The following is a 19,130-nucleotide window of genomic DNA, read 5'->3' as shown; positions in this document are numbered from 1 at the left end:
GCATTGAACCCCGATTAAGCAATTAAGTAAAACATAAAATTTCAGCCCAACTTTTCTCATTGTCACTCTAGTTTTGGTCAACTCGGCCAAAATGGTTAGAACAGGGTAGGACAGGGCATGACGACACCCTCTTTTCTAATTGATGATAAGCTGTGTCGTACCTTCCAACTGGAGTAAGATTTATGGCAAGGCGCACGGCGGTACACACCACTCTTAGTTAGACGTCCTTGATTCATTAATGAATCGGGTGTATCTGACTCCCAACATGTCCCCTCATAAAAACTGGCATGTACAACACTGATCTTAATGAATTGGGCCTTTGTCTTTGGTATCTCTCATGCCCTATCGAAAAGATGTCAAGTTTGACCTCTTAATAAGTAAACTGATAACGGAATACAGAGGCACTGCAAGTCCCAACATAATCTTGCAATACATAAATGCACACTGGGATACGTAGGTAATATAAATCACAGCATAGCCAAGCATCACATGTGGAGAAGAATAGCAGAACTTCCCTGAGTGGGGTCACCTCTTATTTGTAGGCACAGAACTCTCCACCCTGATGATGATGCTGCAGCTCTCAGAACATGGACATTCTGGAGAGGTAGAGCCTGATGGGGAGTAAGAGAAGACAAGACCAAACTCCTTTCATACCTATTTACACCAATATTGAATATTCACTTTAGAGTAACTATTTAAATTTTTTTCAGCCTTATAGTGAAGATCAGAAACGTTATCTTATATTTCATTTTAGGAAAAATGTTTCTTTACTAACTCATCGGTCACTCTTCAACCCTGCAAGGGGAAGAAGTTGGAGGGAGACAGATTCAGAGACACACAGACAAGGTGTTGCCGCTTCTAGTGACTAGAACTTGCAGAATGGAAAAAAATGTTAGATATTGGAGTAAGAATATTGACAAAGGAAAAGATCCTTCCAGAGGCAACAAGAAAAAGAAAAAGGAGTGTTTGTTTACTCAAGAAATGGAAAATCTTTTTCTCTGACCGTGAACAGATAAATATTAAGAAAGATGACATAAGAAATTATAGTTAAAATGTTCTCACTTTATTAATGCTGAAAGGGTTCAAGAAGCACACCTGATACATTACAGGCTCACAACACGCCAACATTACAGGACCGTCTCTCATAGTAACATAGTTAACAAGGCGAAAAAAGACATTTGTCCATCCAGTTCAGACTATGTTCTGTCAGAATAAATCCCCAGATCTACATTCTTCTAAAGAACCTAATAAAAATAAGATACAATATTGTTACACTCCAGGAAGACATCCAGGCCTCTCTTGAACCCTCGACTGAGTTCTCCATCACCACCTCCTCAGGCAAGAAACTCCAGATTCTCACTGCCCTAACAGTAAAGAATAATCTTCTATGTTGGTGGAAAAACCTTCTTTCTTCCAGACGCAAAGAATGCCCCCTTGTGCCCGTCACCTTCCTTGGTATAAACAGATCCTCAGCGAGATATTTGTATTGTCCCCTTATATACTTATACATTGTTATTAGATCGCCCCTCAGTCATCTTTTTTCTGGACTAAATAATCCTAATTTTGCTAATCTCTCTGAGTATTGTAGATCCCCCATCCCCTTTATTAATTTTGTTTCCCTCTGTACTCGCTCTACTTCCATTATATCCTCCCTGAGCACTGGTGCCCAAAACTGTACACAGTACTCCATGTGTGGTCTAACCAGGGATTTGTACAGAGGCAGTATAATGCTCTCATAACGTATATCCAGACCTATTTTAATGCACCCCATGATCCTGTTTGTCTTGGCAGCCGCTGCCTGGTACCGACTGCTCCAGGTAAGTTTATCATTAACTAGGATCCCCGAGTCCTTCTCCATGTCAGATTTACCACGTGGTTTCCCGTTCAGTGTGTAATGGTGATATTGATTACTTCTTCCCATGTGTATAACCTTACATTTATCATTGTAAAATCGCATGTGCCACCTCTCGGCCCATGTTTCCAACTTATCCAGATCCATCTGAAGCAGAATACTATCTTCTCTTGCATTGACTGCTTTACATAGTTTTGTATTATCTGCAAATATCAATATTTTACTGTGTAAAACCTTCCACCAGATCATTAATAAATATGTTGAAGAGAATAGGTCCCAACACCAAACCCTGCGGTACCCCACTGGTCACAGTGACCCATTTAGAGAATTTACAATTTATAACCACTCTATGCTTTCTATCACTAAGCCAGTTACTGACGAGACAACAAGTTGAATTTTTTGGAAGGTGTATGTCCCATTATATCTGGCATAGAGGTAACAGAGCATTTCAGAATAGGAACATCATACCAACAGTAAAATATGGTGGTGGTAGCGTGATGGTCTGGGGCCATTTTGCTGCTCAGGACCTGGAAGACTTGCTGTGGTAAATGGAACCATGAATTCTGTGATCTACCAAAAAATCCTGAAGGAGAATGTCTGGCCATCTGTTCATGATCTGAAGCGCACTTGTGTTATGTAGTAGGACAATAATCCAAAATATACCAGCAAGTCCACCTCTGAATGGCTTAAGAAAAACAAAATTAAGACTTTGGAGTCGCCTAGACACAGTCCTCACCTTAATCCAATTGAGATTCTATGGCATGATCTTAAAAAGGCGGTTCATGCTCGGAAACCCTCCAATGTGGCTGAATTGTAACAATTCTGCTAAGATATGTGGGCCAAAATTCCTCTAGGTCATTGGAAAAGACTCATTGCCCAAACGCTTGATTGCAGTTGTTGCTGGTTATTAGGTTTAGAGTGCAAATAACTTCTTTACACAGGGCCCTGTAGGTTTGGATTTCCTTTTCCCTTAAAGACCTTCATTTAAAAAACTGCACTTTATGTTTACATGTATTATCTGTGTCTAGTATTTAAATTTGTTTGGTGATATGAAATGTTTAAGTGTGACAAACATGCAAAAGAATAGGTAATCATGAAAGAGAAAATACTTTTTCACACAACTGTATGTGTATATTATATTATTCCCAACAGCACAGACCTTCCTTAAGATGTCATTTTTTTTTTTACATATATGAGAAAGAACACCTCGTTTGCCATGAATGTATTGGATCGATGTCACCAATTTTTGGTCCATGCACCCATTGTAACATCAGTGTCTAATCTATTTTTCTCGTTTGAAAAAAACATTCCTTGCTTCTGCCACCTATTAAACTTAAAAAAAAAAATGGATAGCACTCTGACACATGCCACCCAAGTAATATTTGTTTTTTGAACCAATTTCCTTTTAATGGGCAAGTTTGATCTGCAAATCAGATTTAAAAAAATCATGTATCTATTCTTGGACCAACAAAAAAGACACGAACAATTCCATAGACAATAATGTATACATGACAAAAGCTGTATGTGAATCACAGATGTCTGAATGAGGCCTTTGTCATAAGTAGTGGAAGTGCTGCCTGTATGTACTATCGCTGAATCATAATGATGCTGGATTCCTACCGTTCCCATGCTGCCTCATGGCCCTTGATGCATATCTCCTTTTGCCACTTCTTGGGGTACGTAAACACGGCATCTTACTACAGAGTTTCTGAAGAGCTAAAAGCTGCTTGAAGAATGATCAGGGCATGTTTATTGACGCTTCATTGGTTTGAAGCCTTGAGATGTTAAATGGAACCTGCCACCAGATTTGGCCGATATGAGATGCGGTCATCACCTTTCAGGGCTGATATACAGCATCCTATAATGCAGTATATCTGCCCCCAACCCGATCTGCAAGAGAAAAAAAACTTATACTCACCTGCGGGGCGGTCCGGTCCGATGGGTGTTGATCTTCTTGGTTTGGCGCCTCCCTTCTTCTTGCTTCATGTGGATAACGGACCTCCTCGGCACTGCGCTCCTGCGCAGGCATGCTTCGCTGCCCCGTTGAGGGCAGAACAAAGTACTGCAGTGCGCAGGTGCCAGAAAGGTCAAAGAGCCCCGGCGCATGCACACTGCAGTACTTTGCTCTGCCCTCGACAGGGCAAAGAAGTACACCTGCGCAGGAGCGCTGTGCCGAGGGGACTGTGTGGATGACAAAGGGACGCATCATCCACAGAAAGCAAGCAGGAGGATGGGGGTCATAAGAATATGGGAGGCGCCAGACCACCCCGCAGGTGAGTATAATAAAAGTTATTTTTCTTCTCTTGCAGGTCGGGTTGGGGGCCGATATAAAGCATTATGAAAATGGTGACGAGACAAGTCAGAGCAGGGCATGGCTATGTCAGCCTGCCAATTTAATAAGAAGTGGTTGCGTTTCTTACCCCCAAAATCTTACTGCAGTCGCTGACTGGAGAAACATTTCTGGTGAGGTGCACACCACTGATAGGATGTGCCAAATTCATTAAGCACCGTGCATCTCTTAATTAATTTGAAGCATCTAATTCCTTCCAACCGCCAGTCTCAATGAGTCTGGGCCAAAGTCAGCAGAAGCACGTGTCAGTTATAGTCACACACAGCTCTGCACTGAGATCAGGAGAACAGAGCGGCCATCAGACTGGTAACTTCACTTTTTATTTATAAATAAAATATCCTGGACAGAAAAAAAAAGAGGATAAAAAAGAAAAAACGCTACCTAAGCACAATAACTACAGTAACCAACACTATGAAAGATACATTTGCTCACCTGAACAGGTTTTGCAGACTGAGCACAACACTGGTAGTTTAAACAAACTCCTGGGATACCTCATGCGGCATGGGGCTCATCTAATGGCCGAGGCAGCAAACTTTCTGGGCCTAGAAGTTGTTCCACTTGAGTAGTATGAGGTGAAAAAACTATGGCCCTTCTGTTTGTAAAGAGGATTCCTAGTGATCTGGATATATCTACGAATGTTTGCATCCAAATATGGTAGTGGAATCTTTGACGATCAAAGGACAATCACCGAATGGATCGTGGATATAGAGGAGTTCAATATTTATTTGATGTGATCACAATCGGTAGTTTCTATATCACGTACACGATGGCTAAAAACATTACAACAATAAAAAAAAAAAAATTGAACCATAACATAACGTGTTTCTGCCATATATGCCTTCATCAGGTGAATAAAAAGTGTTTTTAGTCATTATATACAGGTGATTCTCACAAAATTAGAATATCATCAAAAGTTAATTTATTTCAGTTCTTCAATACAAAAAGTTAAACTCATATTATATAGAGTCATTACAAGCAGAGTGATCTATTTCAAGTGTTTGTTTCTGTTTATGTTGATGACTATGTCTTACAGTCAATGAAAACCCAAAAGTCATTATCTCAGTAAATTAGAATGCTTTATAACACCAGCTTGAAAAATGATTTTAAAATCTGAAATGTTGGCCTACTGAAATGTATGTTCAGTAATGCACTCAATACTTCCTCGGGGTTCCTTTTGCATCAGTTACTGCATCAATGCTGCGTGGCATGGAGGCAATCAGCCTGTGGCACTGCTGAGGTGGGATGGAAGCCCAGGTTGGTGTGATAGCAGCCTTCAGCTCATCTGCAATGTTGGGTCTGGGGTCTCTCATCTTCCTCTTGACAGAGATCTATGGGGTTAAAGTCAGGCGAGTTTGCTGGCCAATCAAGCACAGTGATACTGTGGTTTTTAAAACCAGATATTGTTAATTTTGGCAGTGTGGACAGGTGCCAAAATGAATTTTCATCTCCAAAAAGCTTGTTGGCATAGGGAAGCATGAAGTGCTCTAAAATTTCCTGTTACACGGCTGCGCTGACTTTGGTCTTGATAAAACACAGTGGACTTACACCAGCAGATGACATGGCTCCACAAACCATCACTGATTGTGGAAACTTCACACTAGACCTCAAGCAGCTTGGATTGTGGCCTCTCCACTTTTCCTCCAGACTCTGGGACCTTGATTTCTAAATGAAATGCAAAATTTACTTTAATCTGAAAACAACCCCTTGGACCAATGGCGTTTTTTATTGGTCATGAGTGGCTTGACATAATGAATGCGACACTTGTAGCCCATGTCCTGGATACATCTGTGTGTGGTGGAGCTTGAAGTAATGACTCCAGCAGCAGTCCACTCCTTGTGAATCTCCCCCAAATTTTTGAATGGCTTTTTCTTAATCCTTTCAATGCTGCGGTTACCCCGGTTGCTTGTGCACCTTTTTCTGCCACACTTTTTCCTTCTACTCAACTTTCCATTAATATGCTTGGATACAGCACTCTGTGAGCAGCCATCTTCTTTAGCAATGACCTTTTGTGGCTTACCCTCCTTGTAGAATGTGTCAATGACTGCCTTCTGGACATCTGTCAAGTCAGCAGTCTTCCCCATGATTGTGGAGCCTACTGAAACAGACTAAGGGACCTTTTTAAACTCTTAGAATAATTAACAAAAAACACATGCAAAGGTTTCCTAATTTACAAGCACCACAGACCCTTCAAACAGCTGATGGGTGGGAGTGTCAAGAGATGGATCTCCATTTATCTTTTATTGATGACCTATACTAAAGATTAGTGATGAGCGATCGTGCTCGGATAAGGTGTTATTCTAGCATGCTCATGTGCTAACAGAGTATCTTCGGCATGCTCAAAAAAAATGTTCGAGTCCCCGTGGTTGCCTGTCTCACGGCTGTGCGACAGCTAAAAACACATGGCGTAATGGTCTGTTTGTTAGGCAATGCCTGCATGTGTTGCCGATTGTTGAACAGCCGCGGGGACTCAAACATATTATTCGAGCACGTCGAAGTTACTCAGTTAGCACCCGAGTATGCTAGGATAACTCCTTATCTGAGCATGTTTGCTCATCACTGCTAAAGATCAGTAGTTTCATCCAGTCTCAACCTAAAAACCCCTTAAATGGGGTGTATTCAGGCTTAAGGCAGCTTGAGATATAAATATAGCACAGATCATGGTTATATCAAATTTGCTTGTGTGAAAGAGGCCTAACAGAGCACTCGGCTATAAACTGCATTGGCCTTGATGCGTCTGTACACTTAGCCTACATTACACATTAGGAGCTTTTCCCATCACATAGTGTAAGTTTCCTATCAGCTGTCATTTATTAAATGAAGGCCAAAAATGTGGGGAAGGGGTTTGGCCTCTGCTGACTGGTTCCTTAACGGTATACGAAAAAGGCAACAAACTACAATTTCCTACAGAGAGGGAGGCTGCAAAGAAATGTATACCATGTCAGGGGCTGATTTATCACTGGTGCAACCTCACAGGAGTCACAAGAGGTAAGTGGGCCACTTCTACCTCAAAGCAGGTGCAATTGTGCATTTATTAGTTAATGGACTGCAAAGGGCCCATATATTTTTCTTGCATCGGGGCCCTCTTTTGTTTGTGTCCACCCCTGTACCACATGGTATACATTTATTTACAATGCTCCCTATAGTGTACAGATGCCTCAGCATTCATCCTGACTGCGCACACTTTCGGGCTCATACCTCCTGCGACAATGGCAAGAAACGTAGTGTGGACCGAGCCGCAGTGATAGGAAACAAAGAAAAGCCAGGATAAAATTGTACGTTCTTGAAGTTGCCCTGTGTATCTGAAGTCAGGTCAAAGATGGTGAGAGCATTGCTGGAGTAGTTCTGCTAATCGCAGTCCATTCGACAGATTTTTACGGTGACCTGTCAGGTGATATTATTGGTAACCCCAAGGCTTTGATATCTGTTCTGGCCATCTGAGGAGGTTATATATATTTTCGGCAAGTACATCTGAGGATGGCAGTTATCTGTAAATAGCCTAAGTGCAGTATTATTAGGCATTGACAAGTTTTAGAAAAGGGAAGCAATTAACACTTGTATGCGCCCTGGTCACATGATTGTGCATCTCTGCTTTGGCAAATGGATGTAGCTTCTGTATTCTGCTAGCTCCGTCAGGTAACTGTGGGAAGGCCACTTGTATTTTTCCACAAACTCCAGTTCCTCAGCTGAAACGAGCGAAAAAGAAAAATCTAAGATTACACAGAACATATACACAGCACAATGGTTATTTTTGGCTTCTTTTTGCCATTTGTACCAGTAATCTCTACACATTTGTTGTCTTTTATTTTGCTTGTACATACCCCATGATTTCAATGCCTTTTTTTAAGCTTGTTTTGGGTGGTGTTTTTTATTTAGCCATTTATTCCATGCCACACCAAGAACATGGTTTATTTTGCAAGAAAAAAAATAAAACACAAAAAAAACACATCAAAAGTAAATAAAAAGCACAAAAATTCACTGCAAGTAGTGCGTTTCAAATCGCTATATTGATTTAGAGGGGTTGTCCACTACTCGGACAACCACTTCTTAATGATTTTATTCTCCCATGTAAAACTGACCTTCTGAAAGAGAGGAGTAGAAGTTCTGACTTCCTCCAAATGTCAGTTTTATCTGCAGGAAGTGAGAGTGAAGCCACCCCACTGATTGGCTGCAGGGCTCACGTGACATAATGCCACTGTCGCTAACACTGCAGGGAGGTGGGTATAGGCAGTTTTTATTTTACATGAAGGAATGTAGTAATTGAGATGGGGTTGGCTAAGCAGTAAATAATCCCCTTAATCCTCATTCAAAATGTCTATATTTCACGTATGTGTTCTGTGTTTTCAAGTATAGATCATGAACCCAATATACTCTATGGTTCATGGATCAGACTTATTCTTTCAAATCAATGGATCTGTGAAAAAAAACAAACAAAAAAAGGACAACAAATGGTTGTCAGTGAATATGAAAGGCTTTTTTTTTTTTTTGCATGAAAAAAAAAAACAGATGCTGAACTGATAGTAAAAATTGACAAATAGAAAAATTGGCAATGGACCAAAAATGGATGGATAAAAATCAGATCCAGCTAAAAAAAATTTTTTCTAGCATGCAAAAATTTTTTTTAAAAAAACCACATGTCTGAATAAAGCTTTACAAACAAACAAAATCTGTCCACAGTTTAGAAAAAAAACAATTTTTATAAGTGTCTGCTGATTATGTTGCAATATAAAATTTAAAAAATGCTGTGGCCAGTTGTTAAGTTCAAGTCAATTGGGTACCATAAAGGCCAAGTTCACATCATGGTTAATTGACTTTAATGATAAAGACTTTGTCCTCTGTCTGACATAATATTTTGCCATACAAGCCTATTTGAAATGGGCACCAAAAAGTGGTCAACTGCATTTTGATGCCCGCCTCAAATAGATGAATACTGTCTACAGAGCACAATATCATTAAAGAGGCTGTTCAGGATTATAATGAAAGTCTAGAGTCACTATTTTCTGTGGACCCCATGTCTACAAAAAAAAAAAAATCAGAGACATGTCTGTTAATTGGAATCACAGATCAATATTTCCCAGTCAAGCCTCTGGGTCTGTGTTAATACTGAGAGACAGTACACAGACTGCTTGCTGATGCTATCCATGTGCTGCCTGCGATTTTCATGGAGCCATAGACTTGAATGGGTAATATTGATAGGGGATTCCAATTAACAGACGTCTCCAATTTTTTTTTTTTTTGTAGACAAAGGGTCCACAGAAAAACATGTACATGTGAATAGCACTAAAGACTTTAGTGGGTACATGTTCTAGCCATGAAAATCACAGTTAGAATATGTAAATGATTCACTTTCCCTGATGAACCTGTAATCTACAGCGGTACACATGGAGTGCCCGGGCTCCATGAGCCACGGGTCTTCATGGGTGACATGTTTTCTAACCATACTTTGGTTAGCATAGGGCACTTAATCTAGCACTGGGCACTATAGCTATTATATCTTTGGCTAGGAATAGTCTACAAGTGTTTTTCATATGTGGGTATAATAACCTTATAAGCATCTTTATATACCTTCTATAGGCTTTTCTTATGTCTATTTATTGTTGGATACGTGGATGCATCTGACTACAGCTATTTGAGATTGCTATTATACATTATTTGAGATTCATTACATTGGTTTACATTTTGCACCTTATAGTATATTTCAATCTTCCCGTAGCCCATCTCCAGTATGCCTTGTTCTCACTGCTTTATCCCTTTGGATTATTGGTGTCCATATTATATGGTGTCCTTTGTATGCATTTATGCAAGCTTCATACTAATTATATTTACCATTGCAAGCAATATTTATAAAAGATGATGTATTATTATGCTGTTATGTCTACCTTTTGGTATGTCATCTTGGCCCATGTCAGCATCTGATTATGTGTGGCCCAGGTTGTGTTATTGATTTTTTATATATACTGCTCAATAAAAATAAAGGGAACACTTACACAACAGAATATAACTCCAAGTAAATCAAACTTCTGTGAAATCAAACTGTCCACTTAGGAAGTAACACTGTTTGACAATTCATTTCACTTGCTGTTGTGCAAATGGAATAGACAACAGATGGAAATTATTGGCAATTATCAAGACACCCTCAATAAAGGAGTGGTTCTTCTGGTTGGGGACCACAGACCACATCTCAGTACCAATGCTTTCTGGCTGATGTTTTGGTCACTTTTGAATGTTGGTTATGCTTTCACACTCGTGGTAGCATGAGACAGACTCTACAACCCACACAAGTGGCTCAGGTAGTGCAGCTCATCCAGGATGGCACATCAATGCGAGCTGTGGCAAGAAGGTTTGCACTACTGAGCATCATTTCCTTGTCTTGAGGCATTTCCACTGAAGTTGAATCAGCCTGTAACTTCATTTTCCACTTTGATTTTGAGCATCATTCCAACTCCAGACCTCCCTGGGATATTAGTTGTGATTTACATTGATCATTTTTAGGTTTTATTGTTGTCAACACATTCCACTATGTAATGAATAAAGATTTACAACTGGAATATTTCATTCAGTGATATATAGGATGAGGGATTTTAGTGTTCCCTTCATTTTTTGAGCAGTGTATTTTTATGTTTGTACAACAATAAAAGCTGTTTTTATTTTAGGTGTGCATAGTACTAGTTTATTTCTTTTTTTTTCTCCCTCATGTCACGTACATGATTCATATACATCCAAATGAGACCTAACATACACTTTTTTGTGCACAATTCAATTTAAACTAATCTAGTATTCATTTGCACAAAATAGAATAAAGGTCTAGACCTCACTAGACACTTTCCACAAATGTCTAGAAAAGGGGTCATATATTTGATAGGACAAAAAAACTGCTCGGTTTATTGTTGGCATGCTTTAGTCTTTATTCATAAATTAAAGGTCCTATGTAATCCAACTACAACTTGAGGAAAGAAAAGGTAAATTTTATAGAAATGTCACCAAAACATTTAAATTAAGCCATGTGTTTTGGTTTAGGTTTTCTAACACTATCACTAATTACTGTGCCAATTCTAGAACGAGTTACCTGAAAGGTCTTGAAACTCTTGCTTTTGACTGAAGATCATGTGATGTGTGGCAAGAAAGTAAAGTAGCCATTTATAAAGACTTTCTGAGTTATGGAACTGTCAAACAAAACCAAATCAATATTAAAAGAAGTGAGCTATATCGGACATATACAAATCTTAACAGGCAATCTCTACACACAACAATCATTGATAGTTAAGTTTTCGATACCTATCTTGATTATTACTCTACGGCTCAAGTTGTATGAAACAGTAAATGGCACATGCCACCATATTTCTTCAGTTTCATAAAGCTGTTTTTTCTAATTTTCTATAATTTTATAAAGGAATGGAAGCTTTATTGCTGAGTAAAGCACAATGCAGAGCACCATACATTGTCATACAGCTCCATTGAAAAAATAAATATTGGCCTGCACTCTGTTGTAAGGCAAGGTGCTGGTGTAAGGGGCCAGATGACCCTAATGTAATAGAAATTCACAGCACACTCTGTAGTTTTTTAGAGCGACTGTATTCAAGTGACGTTTTGACCTATCCCTCCAACAGCAGGAGGCTAGGCAAAGTGCGGGAGCGCTGCCATCAAAGCAATTTAAAGCATATTGCCATATCGATACCATTTCGAGGACTATACAGCGCACCTTGCTTTTGACTATAACCAAGGAAATAACCCCGCACAAACTACATCTAGCCCCATGACTAAACAATTACCAACGACGTATAGAATAAGACCTGGGGATAGGTCAAAAAGTCACTTGAATATAAATCGCTCTAAATAATTTTTCCTTCACTTTATCAATTTTTTGTACTCACAAGTTGGAATAAACCTTTAATTTTCTTGCAACACATTAAACTACAGAGTTTGCGGTGAATTTCTATTACATACAGCTCCATAGTACAGATGAGCTGAAAATCCAGGTTATACAGCCCCCTGGACGCATCCTACAGATTTCTCTCTATAGGCTTATGGTGAATTCTTCCCAAACTGTTCACAAACAGTTAGGATATACATTGTTTTACTGGATGCATCCATATATAACAGTGCAACAGACACTATTCTCCATAACAAATAAAGGTACACAGAAGCACATCACCAAATGGAAGCCAAAAAGACACTCTGGGCGTTTTCAGGTGAATGTGGCCTATGGCGTTAGAGTAGCCTTGCTATTCAAATTAACCCCCATCAGTGCATTATTTCCTATACTAATCTCATGCAGCAGCTTGCTTCAGGAGACCTGTTCTACATACATTTTTTATTCTCTACCTACACAGTCTATAGGGATACACTCATGGCCAAAATGTTGACACTCTTGAATTTGTGCAGAAAATTAAGTATTTCTCACAGAAAATTATTGCAATTACACATGATTTGTTATACACATGTGTGTATTGAAACCGCACAAAAAAAAAGAGAAAAAAAAGGCAAAGTGGACATTATTTCACATAAAGTCCCCAACATGGTCTGGACAAAATTGTTGGCACCCTCACCTTAATATTTGGTTGCACGCTCTTTGGAATAAAAAAAACTGTAATCAATCGCTTTCAACATCAATCAACAAGCTTCTTACACATCTGAACTGGAATTTTGGACCACTCTTCTGCAAACTGCTCCAGACCTCTCATATTTGAAGGGTGCCTTCTCCAAACAGTAATTTTAAGATCTCTCCACAGGTGTTTAATAGGATTTAGATCCAGGCTCACTTAAAAACTCCAGAGAGCTTTGTTTCCATCCATTTCTGGGTGGTTCTTGAAGTATGTTTGTGGTCATTGTCCTGCTGGAAGACCCATGACCTAGGATGTAAACCCAGTTATATGACACTGGACACTACATTGAGAGCCAAAATCCTTTGGTAATCTTCAGATTTCATGATGCCCTGTACAGTGTCAAGGCATCTAGTGCCAGAGGCAGCAAAAAAAAACCCACATCTTTGAACCTTTACCATATTTGACTGTAGGTATTGTGTTCTTTTCTTTGTAAGCCTCATTCCATTTTTGGTAAACATAGAATTATGTGCTTTAACAAAAAGCTCTATCTTGGTCTCATCTGTCCACAAGGCAATTTCCCAGAAGGATTTTGGCTTACGCACGTACATTTTGGCAAACTGCAGTTTAGCTTTTTTATGTCTCTGTGTCAGCAGTGGGGTCTTCCTGGGTATCGTGCCACAGCATTTCATTTAATTCAAATGTCAATGGATAGTTTGCGCTGATACTGATGCATGCACCCTGAGCCCGCAGGACATTTCTTTGGAACTTGATTGGGGCTGCTTATCCACCATCCGCACTATCCTGTGTTGCAACATTTCATCAATTTTTCTCTGCCTTCCACATCCAGGCAGATTAGTTACAGTGGCATGCATTTTAAACTTCTTTATTATGTTGCGCACTATGGATGAAGGAACATCAAGGTCTCTGGAGATAGACTTGTAACCTTGAGATTGTTGACATTTTTCAACAAATTAGGATCTCAAGTCCTGACAGTTCTCTCCTCTTCTTTCTGTTCTTCATGCTTATCGTGGCAAACAAGGATACACAATGCAAAGATTGAGTCAACTTCTCTTTTTCTGTGGTTTCAGGTGGGATTTTCATATTACCCACACTTGTTAATTGCCAAAGAGGAGTTTGAATGAGCATCACATGCTTAAAACAAAGTTGTTTATCCACAATTTTGGAAAAATTTTGTCTGGCACATTATCGGGGTTTTGTGTGAAAAGTCTAAGTTGCCTTTTTATCTCTTTTTTTGTGTTGTTCCAATACACACAAAGCAAAATAAAACATGGATATAACAAAACATGTGTAATTGCAAGAATTTTCTGGGAGAAATACTTCATTTTCTGAAACAATTTCAAGGGTGCAAACACTTTTGGCAATCATTGTATATTGGGGAATTTCCATCTTTCTCTCTTTTTTTGGTGGGGGTGGGGTGATTTATTACTCCTATTGAAAAAAAGGGACAGAGGAAATGGGCCTAACACTTTTCTGTAACTTCCTACAACACTATGCCTGTACTATTAATTGTTTTCTCTTTAGACCACTTGTAAAAATACTGAAACATTTTTATGGTGCTAGAAACTGGTTATTTGAAATCACTGATTGGCAAAGATTTACACATATTCATGTAATTTAGCAGAACAAAACTTGCATTGTGTCCTGCCAGGACACGGAGCCAGCAGAATATACAACAACCCCTGATGCATCACTTTCCATGACGCTGTCTATCTGCTGTTTACTCTGGAACCAATCATAATGACAAGTTTTACTAGCAAATCTTGAGAATCCTGAAACTGCTCCAGAAAATAAGTTATTAATGAGCTGAATGATTTCTAAGGCCACGTGCACACGTTTGGTGTTTGGAAAGTTTTTTACCTCTGTACTCGTAAGCCAAAATCAGGAGAGGAACAATCAGAGGAAAAGTATAATAGAAACAAGTCACCACTTCTGTACTTATCAGCCACTCCTGGTTTTGGCTTACAAATACTGATGTGAAATACTGACCAAATACTGACATGTAGTTTTATACAGATTGAAAAACCAAGAGGACCATTAAGGCTGCTTTCACACTAGCGTCGGTACGGGCCTGTCGCAGTGCGTCGGCCCGACGTGCCGACGCGCGTTGTGAAAGTGATGCCCGACGTGGGCAGCGGATGCAGTCTTACGACGCTTCCGCTGCCCCATTGTAAGGTTCGGGGAGGAGGGGACGGAGTTTTGGCCGCGCATGCGCGGTCGAAAATGGCGGACTCGACGCACAAAACAAAGTTACATGTAACTTTTTTTGTGCCGAAGGTCCGCCAAAACACGACGCAACCATCGCATGACAGTTGCGACGTGTAGCAATACGTCGCAATGCGTCGGTAATGTAAGTCTATGGGGAAAAAACGCATCCTGCAGACAACTTTGCAGGATGCGTTTTTTCTCCTGAACGACGCATTGCGACGTATTGCAAACGACGCTAGTGTGAAAGTAGCCTTACATGGATATGAGTGTATGTGCACACGACGTCTTTTTCAGGTAAGATTATGGGTGGAATCTATTAGAAAAGCGCCACAAAACTGCTGCAAAAATGAAGATAATACGCAGCAATGTAAAAACAACATTGCTGGGCACATGTTCAGCTTTTTGTTACTTCTTTCAACATTTTCAGGATTCGGAAAGTGTGAAGCCGCTAAAAGAAGCAACATGTTCATTCCACAGGGGCTTCTGCTAGGAAACCTGTTATTGCTAGTTATAGTTTAAATTATGGACAAAAAGTCGTCGGCAGAGAAGCCGACCCAAAGATGATGGCATAACCGCCAGCAAAGCCACTTCAGGAAAAATATCACTAGCTTTTACCTAAAGAGTCTTTGCCTAAGAGAACTTGGCGAGTCCCGCAGCATCTTAAAGATGCCATGCGCACATACCCGGAGACTCTTGTAGGACAGAGTAAGATGATGCACAATCCTTGTAAAACAATTGCTCATGTGCATTGTGCTATCAACTGTTTTACTGCCTCTTGTGCAGTCTGTTGTGCACATGACAACTGAAAAATTGGTTGTGCAAATAAACCATAAAGCAAAAAATTTACACTTATTAGGTATACATATTAAGGTCATATTTCACTTAACTAAAAAAAATGAATTGTATAATTAAAAATAGTTAAAGAAAAAATCATCTATAACACTTAAGTGCCTCATTTATGGCATTGTTAATAACTGGAAACCCCTTCTCAAATGCCACAGTGCCCCAAAAACAAAAAAACAAAACAAAACAAAAAACAACATACTCCACTCTGGACCAGCACTGCTCCAGCAATGTCAGCATGGTTTCTCCTGGCACTCACTTGACATTGGTTTATCAAATGCACGCTGCAACTGGTACAACTGATAAGAGTTCTGGGAGAACCGAGAAGGCTGCCGATGGGAATACCTCTTTAAGCGTTGCATTGTAACTCCAAGATCCTATCCCAATATGTAATAGGTGCAACAATAATAATATTAGTTAATACCTCCAATTAGAAATGTAGTATAGTTTTTCTGATTCGCTATGTCTCTTTCCTCATGTGTAGGCATTACAGGACCTTAGGTATCCATAGTTACAACCACTAGCAAACTGTCACTATGTCAGTGGTCACAACCATGGATACCTAAGGTCCTGCAATGCCCGGCACATTAGGAAAGAGACATAGCGAATCAGAAAAACTATACCACATTTTTAATTGGTGGCATTTGCTATAATTATTATTATGACAACAACTACATATTGGGATAGGATATTGGAGGTAGGAATATCCCTTTAAGTGACATAATGTCACGTAAGTCCCGGGAGACACAGTGCCGACATCAGTGGAAAGGCACTAATCCGGGACTTGTGTATGTGTTATTACTGTATTTGGGACATTGTAGTATTTAAGGTATTGCTGTCCAGATAAGGACAATGCTATTAATGCTGAACTAAATGTTTTGGTTTTTTACTTCCCCTATTTTCAGCACCCAGTTTTTTTTCATTTATTATTTATTACACTATTATTTATTACAAACATTCTTTTTGTAAGGCGGGTTCCACATATTATTCTTTTTTTTCATGCATGAAAAATGGTTATTTTTTTCAGTGTCCTGAATTCATGTTTGGTCCGTTTGTCAACCCCGTTTTTCTTGTATGAAAAAAAAATTCTTATCTTTTCCTACGCATTAAGCAGTACATAATGAAAGTGGCCTAAAGCACAAGCAGGCTTAATGTGTAAGAAGTTAAAGGGATTTCCCATCTCCAAGATCCTATCTCAATATGTAGAAGGTGTAATAATAATAATAATAGCAGCAAATACCTCCAATTAGAAATGTAGTATAGTTCTTCTGATTCGTTATGTCGCTTTCATCATGTGCAGGGCATTGCAGTAACTTACGGTAGGTATCCATGGTTATGACCACTAGCAATTATCTGTCACAATATGAGTGGTTGTAAATATGAATACCTATGCTACTGCAATGCCCTTCACGTGGGGGAAGTGACATAGTGAATCAAAAGAACTATGCTACATTTCTAGTTGGAGGAATTTTATAATTATAGTGCTTTGGAACAAAGCACTATACTGTTATTCCATCGTGGATAACTTATTATTATTATTATTAGGCTTTTTTCCGCAATTAATGCGGCCCGAACCGCTAAACGCACAGACTCCAGTGAGGTGTCATTTCGAAGCCAGCGTCCACGAGAGGTGTGCTAAGTATTTTTCGTGTCGATCGGATTTGTAGTTTTGGCGCAATTTGCGTTTGAAAATGTTTTTTCCCCTCATTGTAATGCATTTCAATAGGGAAATTTCCTCATAGGGTATAATGGCCGGGTTTCTGAGGCAATTTCAAAACTGCCACCTGGCTGATTAGCTCATTGATATGCGCAGTCAGACGCAGTTACTATGCCAACGCCTACGAGCCCACTAGGAAACAGGTTTTGTCAGTCAGATAATATCAGCTCCTCTCTGTTATCAGCCATTCCCCTGTCCTGCTGTCAGTCTATTTATTCTTATTAGGCTTTTTTCCCGCAATTATTCTCTCTGTTATCAGCCATTCCCCGTACTGCTGTCAGTCTATTTCTCTCTGTTATCAGCCATTCCCCTGTCCTGCTGTCAGTCTATTCTCTGTTATCAGCCATTCCCCGTCCTGCTATCAGTCTATTCTCTCTGTTATCAGCCATTCCCCCGTCCTGCTGTCAGTCTATTTCTCTGTTATCAGCCATTCCCCTGTCCTGCTGTCAGTCTATTCTCTCTGTTATCAGCCATTCCCCCATCCTGCTGTCAGTCTATTTCTCTCTGTTATCAGCCATTCCCCTATCCTGCTGTCAGTCTATTTCTCTCTGTTATTAGCCAATCCCCGTCCTGCTGTCAGTCTATTTCTCTCTGTTATCAGCCATTCCCTTGTCCTGCTGTCAGTCAGAGTGACCCGGCCCACCAAATCGGACCCAGAGTGACCCGGGCCACCAAATCGGACCCAGAGTGACCCGGGCCACCAAATCGGACCCAGAGTGACCCGGGCCACCAAATCGGACCCAGAGTGACCCGCCCCACCAAATCGGACCCAGAGTGACCCGGCCCGCCAAATCGGACCCAGAGTGACCCGGCCCGCCAAATCGGACCCAGAGTGACCCGGCCCGCCAAATCGGACCCAGAGTGACCCGGCCCGCCAAATCGGACCCAGAGTGACCCGGCCCGCCAAATCGGACCCAGAGTGACCCGGCCCGCCAAATCGGACCCAGAGTGACCCGGCCCGCCAAATCGGACCCAGAGTGACCCGGCCCGCCAAATCGGACCCAGAGTGACCCGGCCCGCCAAATCGGACCCAGAGTGACCCGGCCCGCCAAATCGGACCCAGAGTGACCCGGGCCACCAAATCGGACCCAGAGTGACCCGGCCCACCAAATCGGACCCAGAGTGATCCGGGCCACCAAATCAGACCCAGAGTGACCCGGCCCACCAAATCGGACCCAGAGTGACCCGGGCCACCAAATCGGACCCAGAGTGACCCGGGCCACCAAATCGGACCCAGAGTGACCCGGGCCACCAAATCGGACCCAGAGTGACCCGGGCCACCAAATCGGACCCAGAGTGACCCGGGCCACCAAATCGGACCCAGAGTGACCCGGGCCACCAAATCGGACCTAGAGTGACCCGGGCCACCAAATCGGACCTAGAGTGACCCGGCCCACCAAATCGGACCCAGAGTGAACCGGCCCACCAAATCGGACCCAGAGTGGCCTCAACCCTGAGGGGCTACAACTACCAAACCAGCGCCTGAGGGGCACCCAAGTGTGAAAGTCTTGCAGGGGCAGCCCGGGCACCATTCCAAAGCACTATCTGTAGTTCCTTCAGGAAATACCCATCTAGTTCTTATTATAGTGCTTTGGAACAAAG

The 19,130-nt window shown here is 40.9% G+C and overlaps 1 protein-coding gene across 4 annotated transcripts in view; it reads right to left on the bottom strand.

The window, feature by feature from the left end:
• Window positions 1-4,446: 4,446 nt before the first annotated feature.
• RHOBTB3 (Rho related BTB domain containing 3) overlaps window positions 4,447-19,130 on the bottom strand; it is a 178,886-nt gene continuing 164,202 nt past the window's right edge. For all 4 annotated transcript variants that reach the window (XM_077289428.1, XM_077289399.1, XM_077289418.1 and 1 more), the window contains 2 exons: window positions 11,266-11,362; window positions 4,447-7,885 (listed from right to left, as the gene is read on the bottom strand). In XM_077289428.1, the coding sequence (XP_077145543.1) occupies window positions 7,770-7,885; window positions 11,266-11,362 (213 nt within the window). In that variant the 3' untranslated portion in view covers window positions 4,447-7,769. The remainder of the gene's footprint in view (window positions 7,886-11,265; window positions 11,363-19,130) is intronic.

Source organism: Ranitomeya variabilis, chromosome 1, assembly GCF_051348905.1.
Source record: "Ranitomeya variabilis isolate aRanVar5 chromosome 1, aRanVar5.hap1, whole genome shotgun sequence".
NCBI lineage: Eukaryota > Metazoa > Chordata > Amphibia > Anura > Dendrobatidae > Ranitomeya > Ranitomeya variabilis.
Note: the sequence above shows the minus strand (reverse complement) of the source record. Positions and strands in the feature narration are given on the sequence as shown.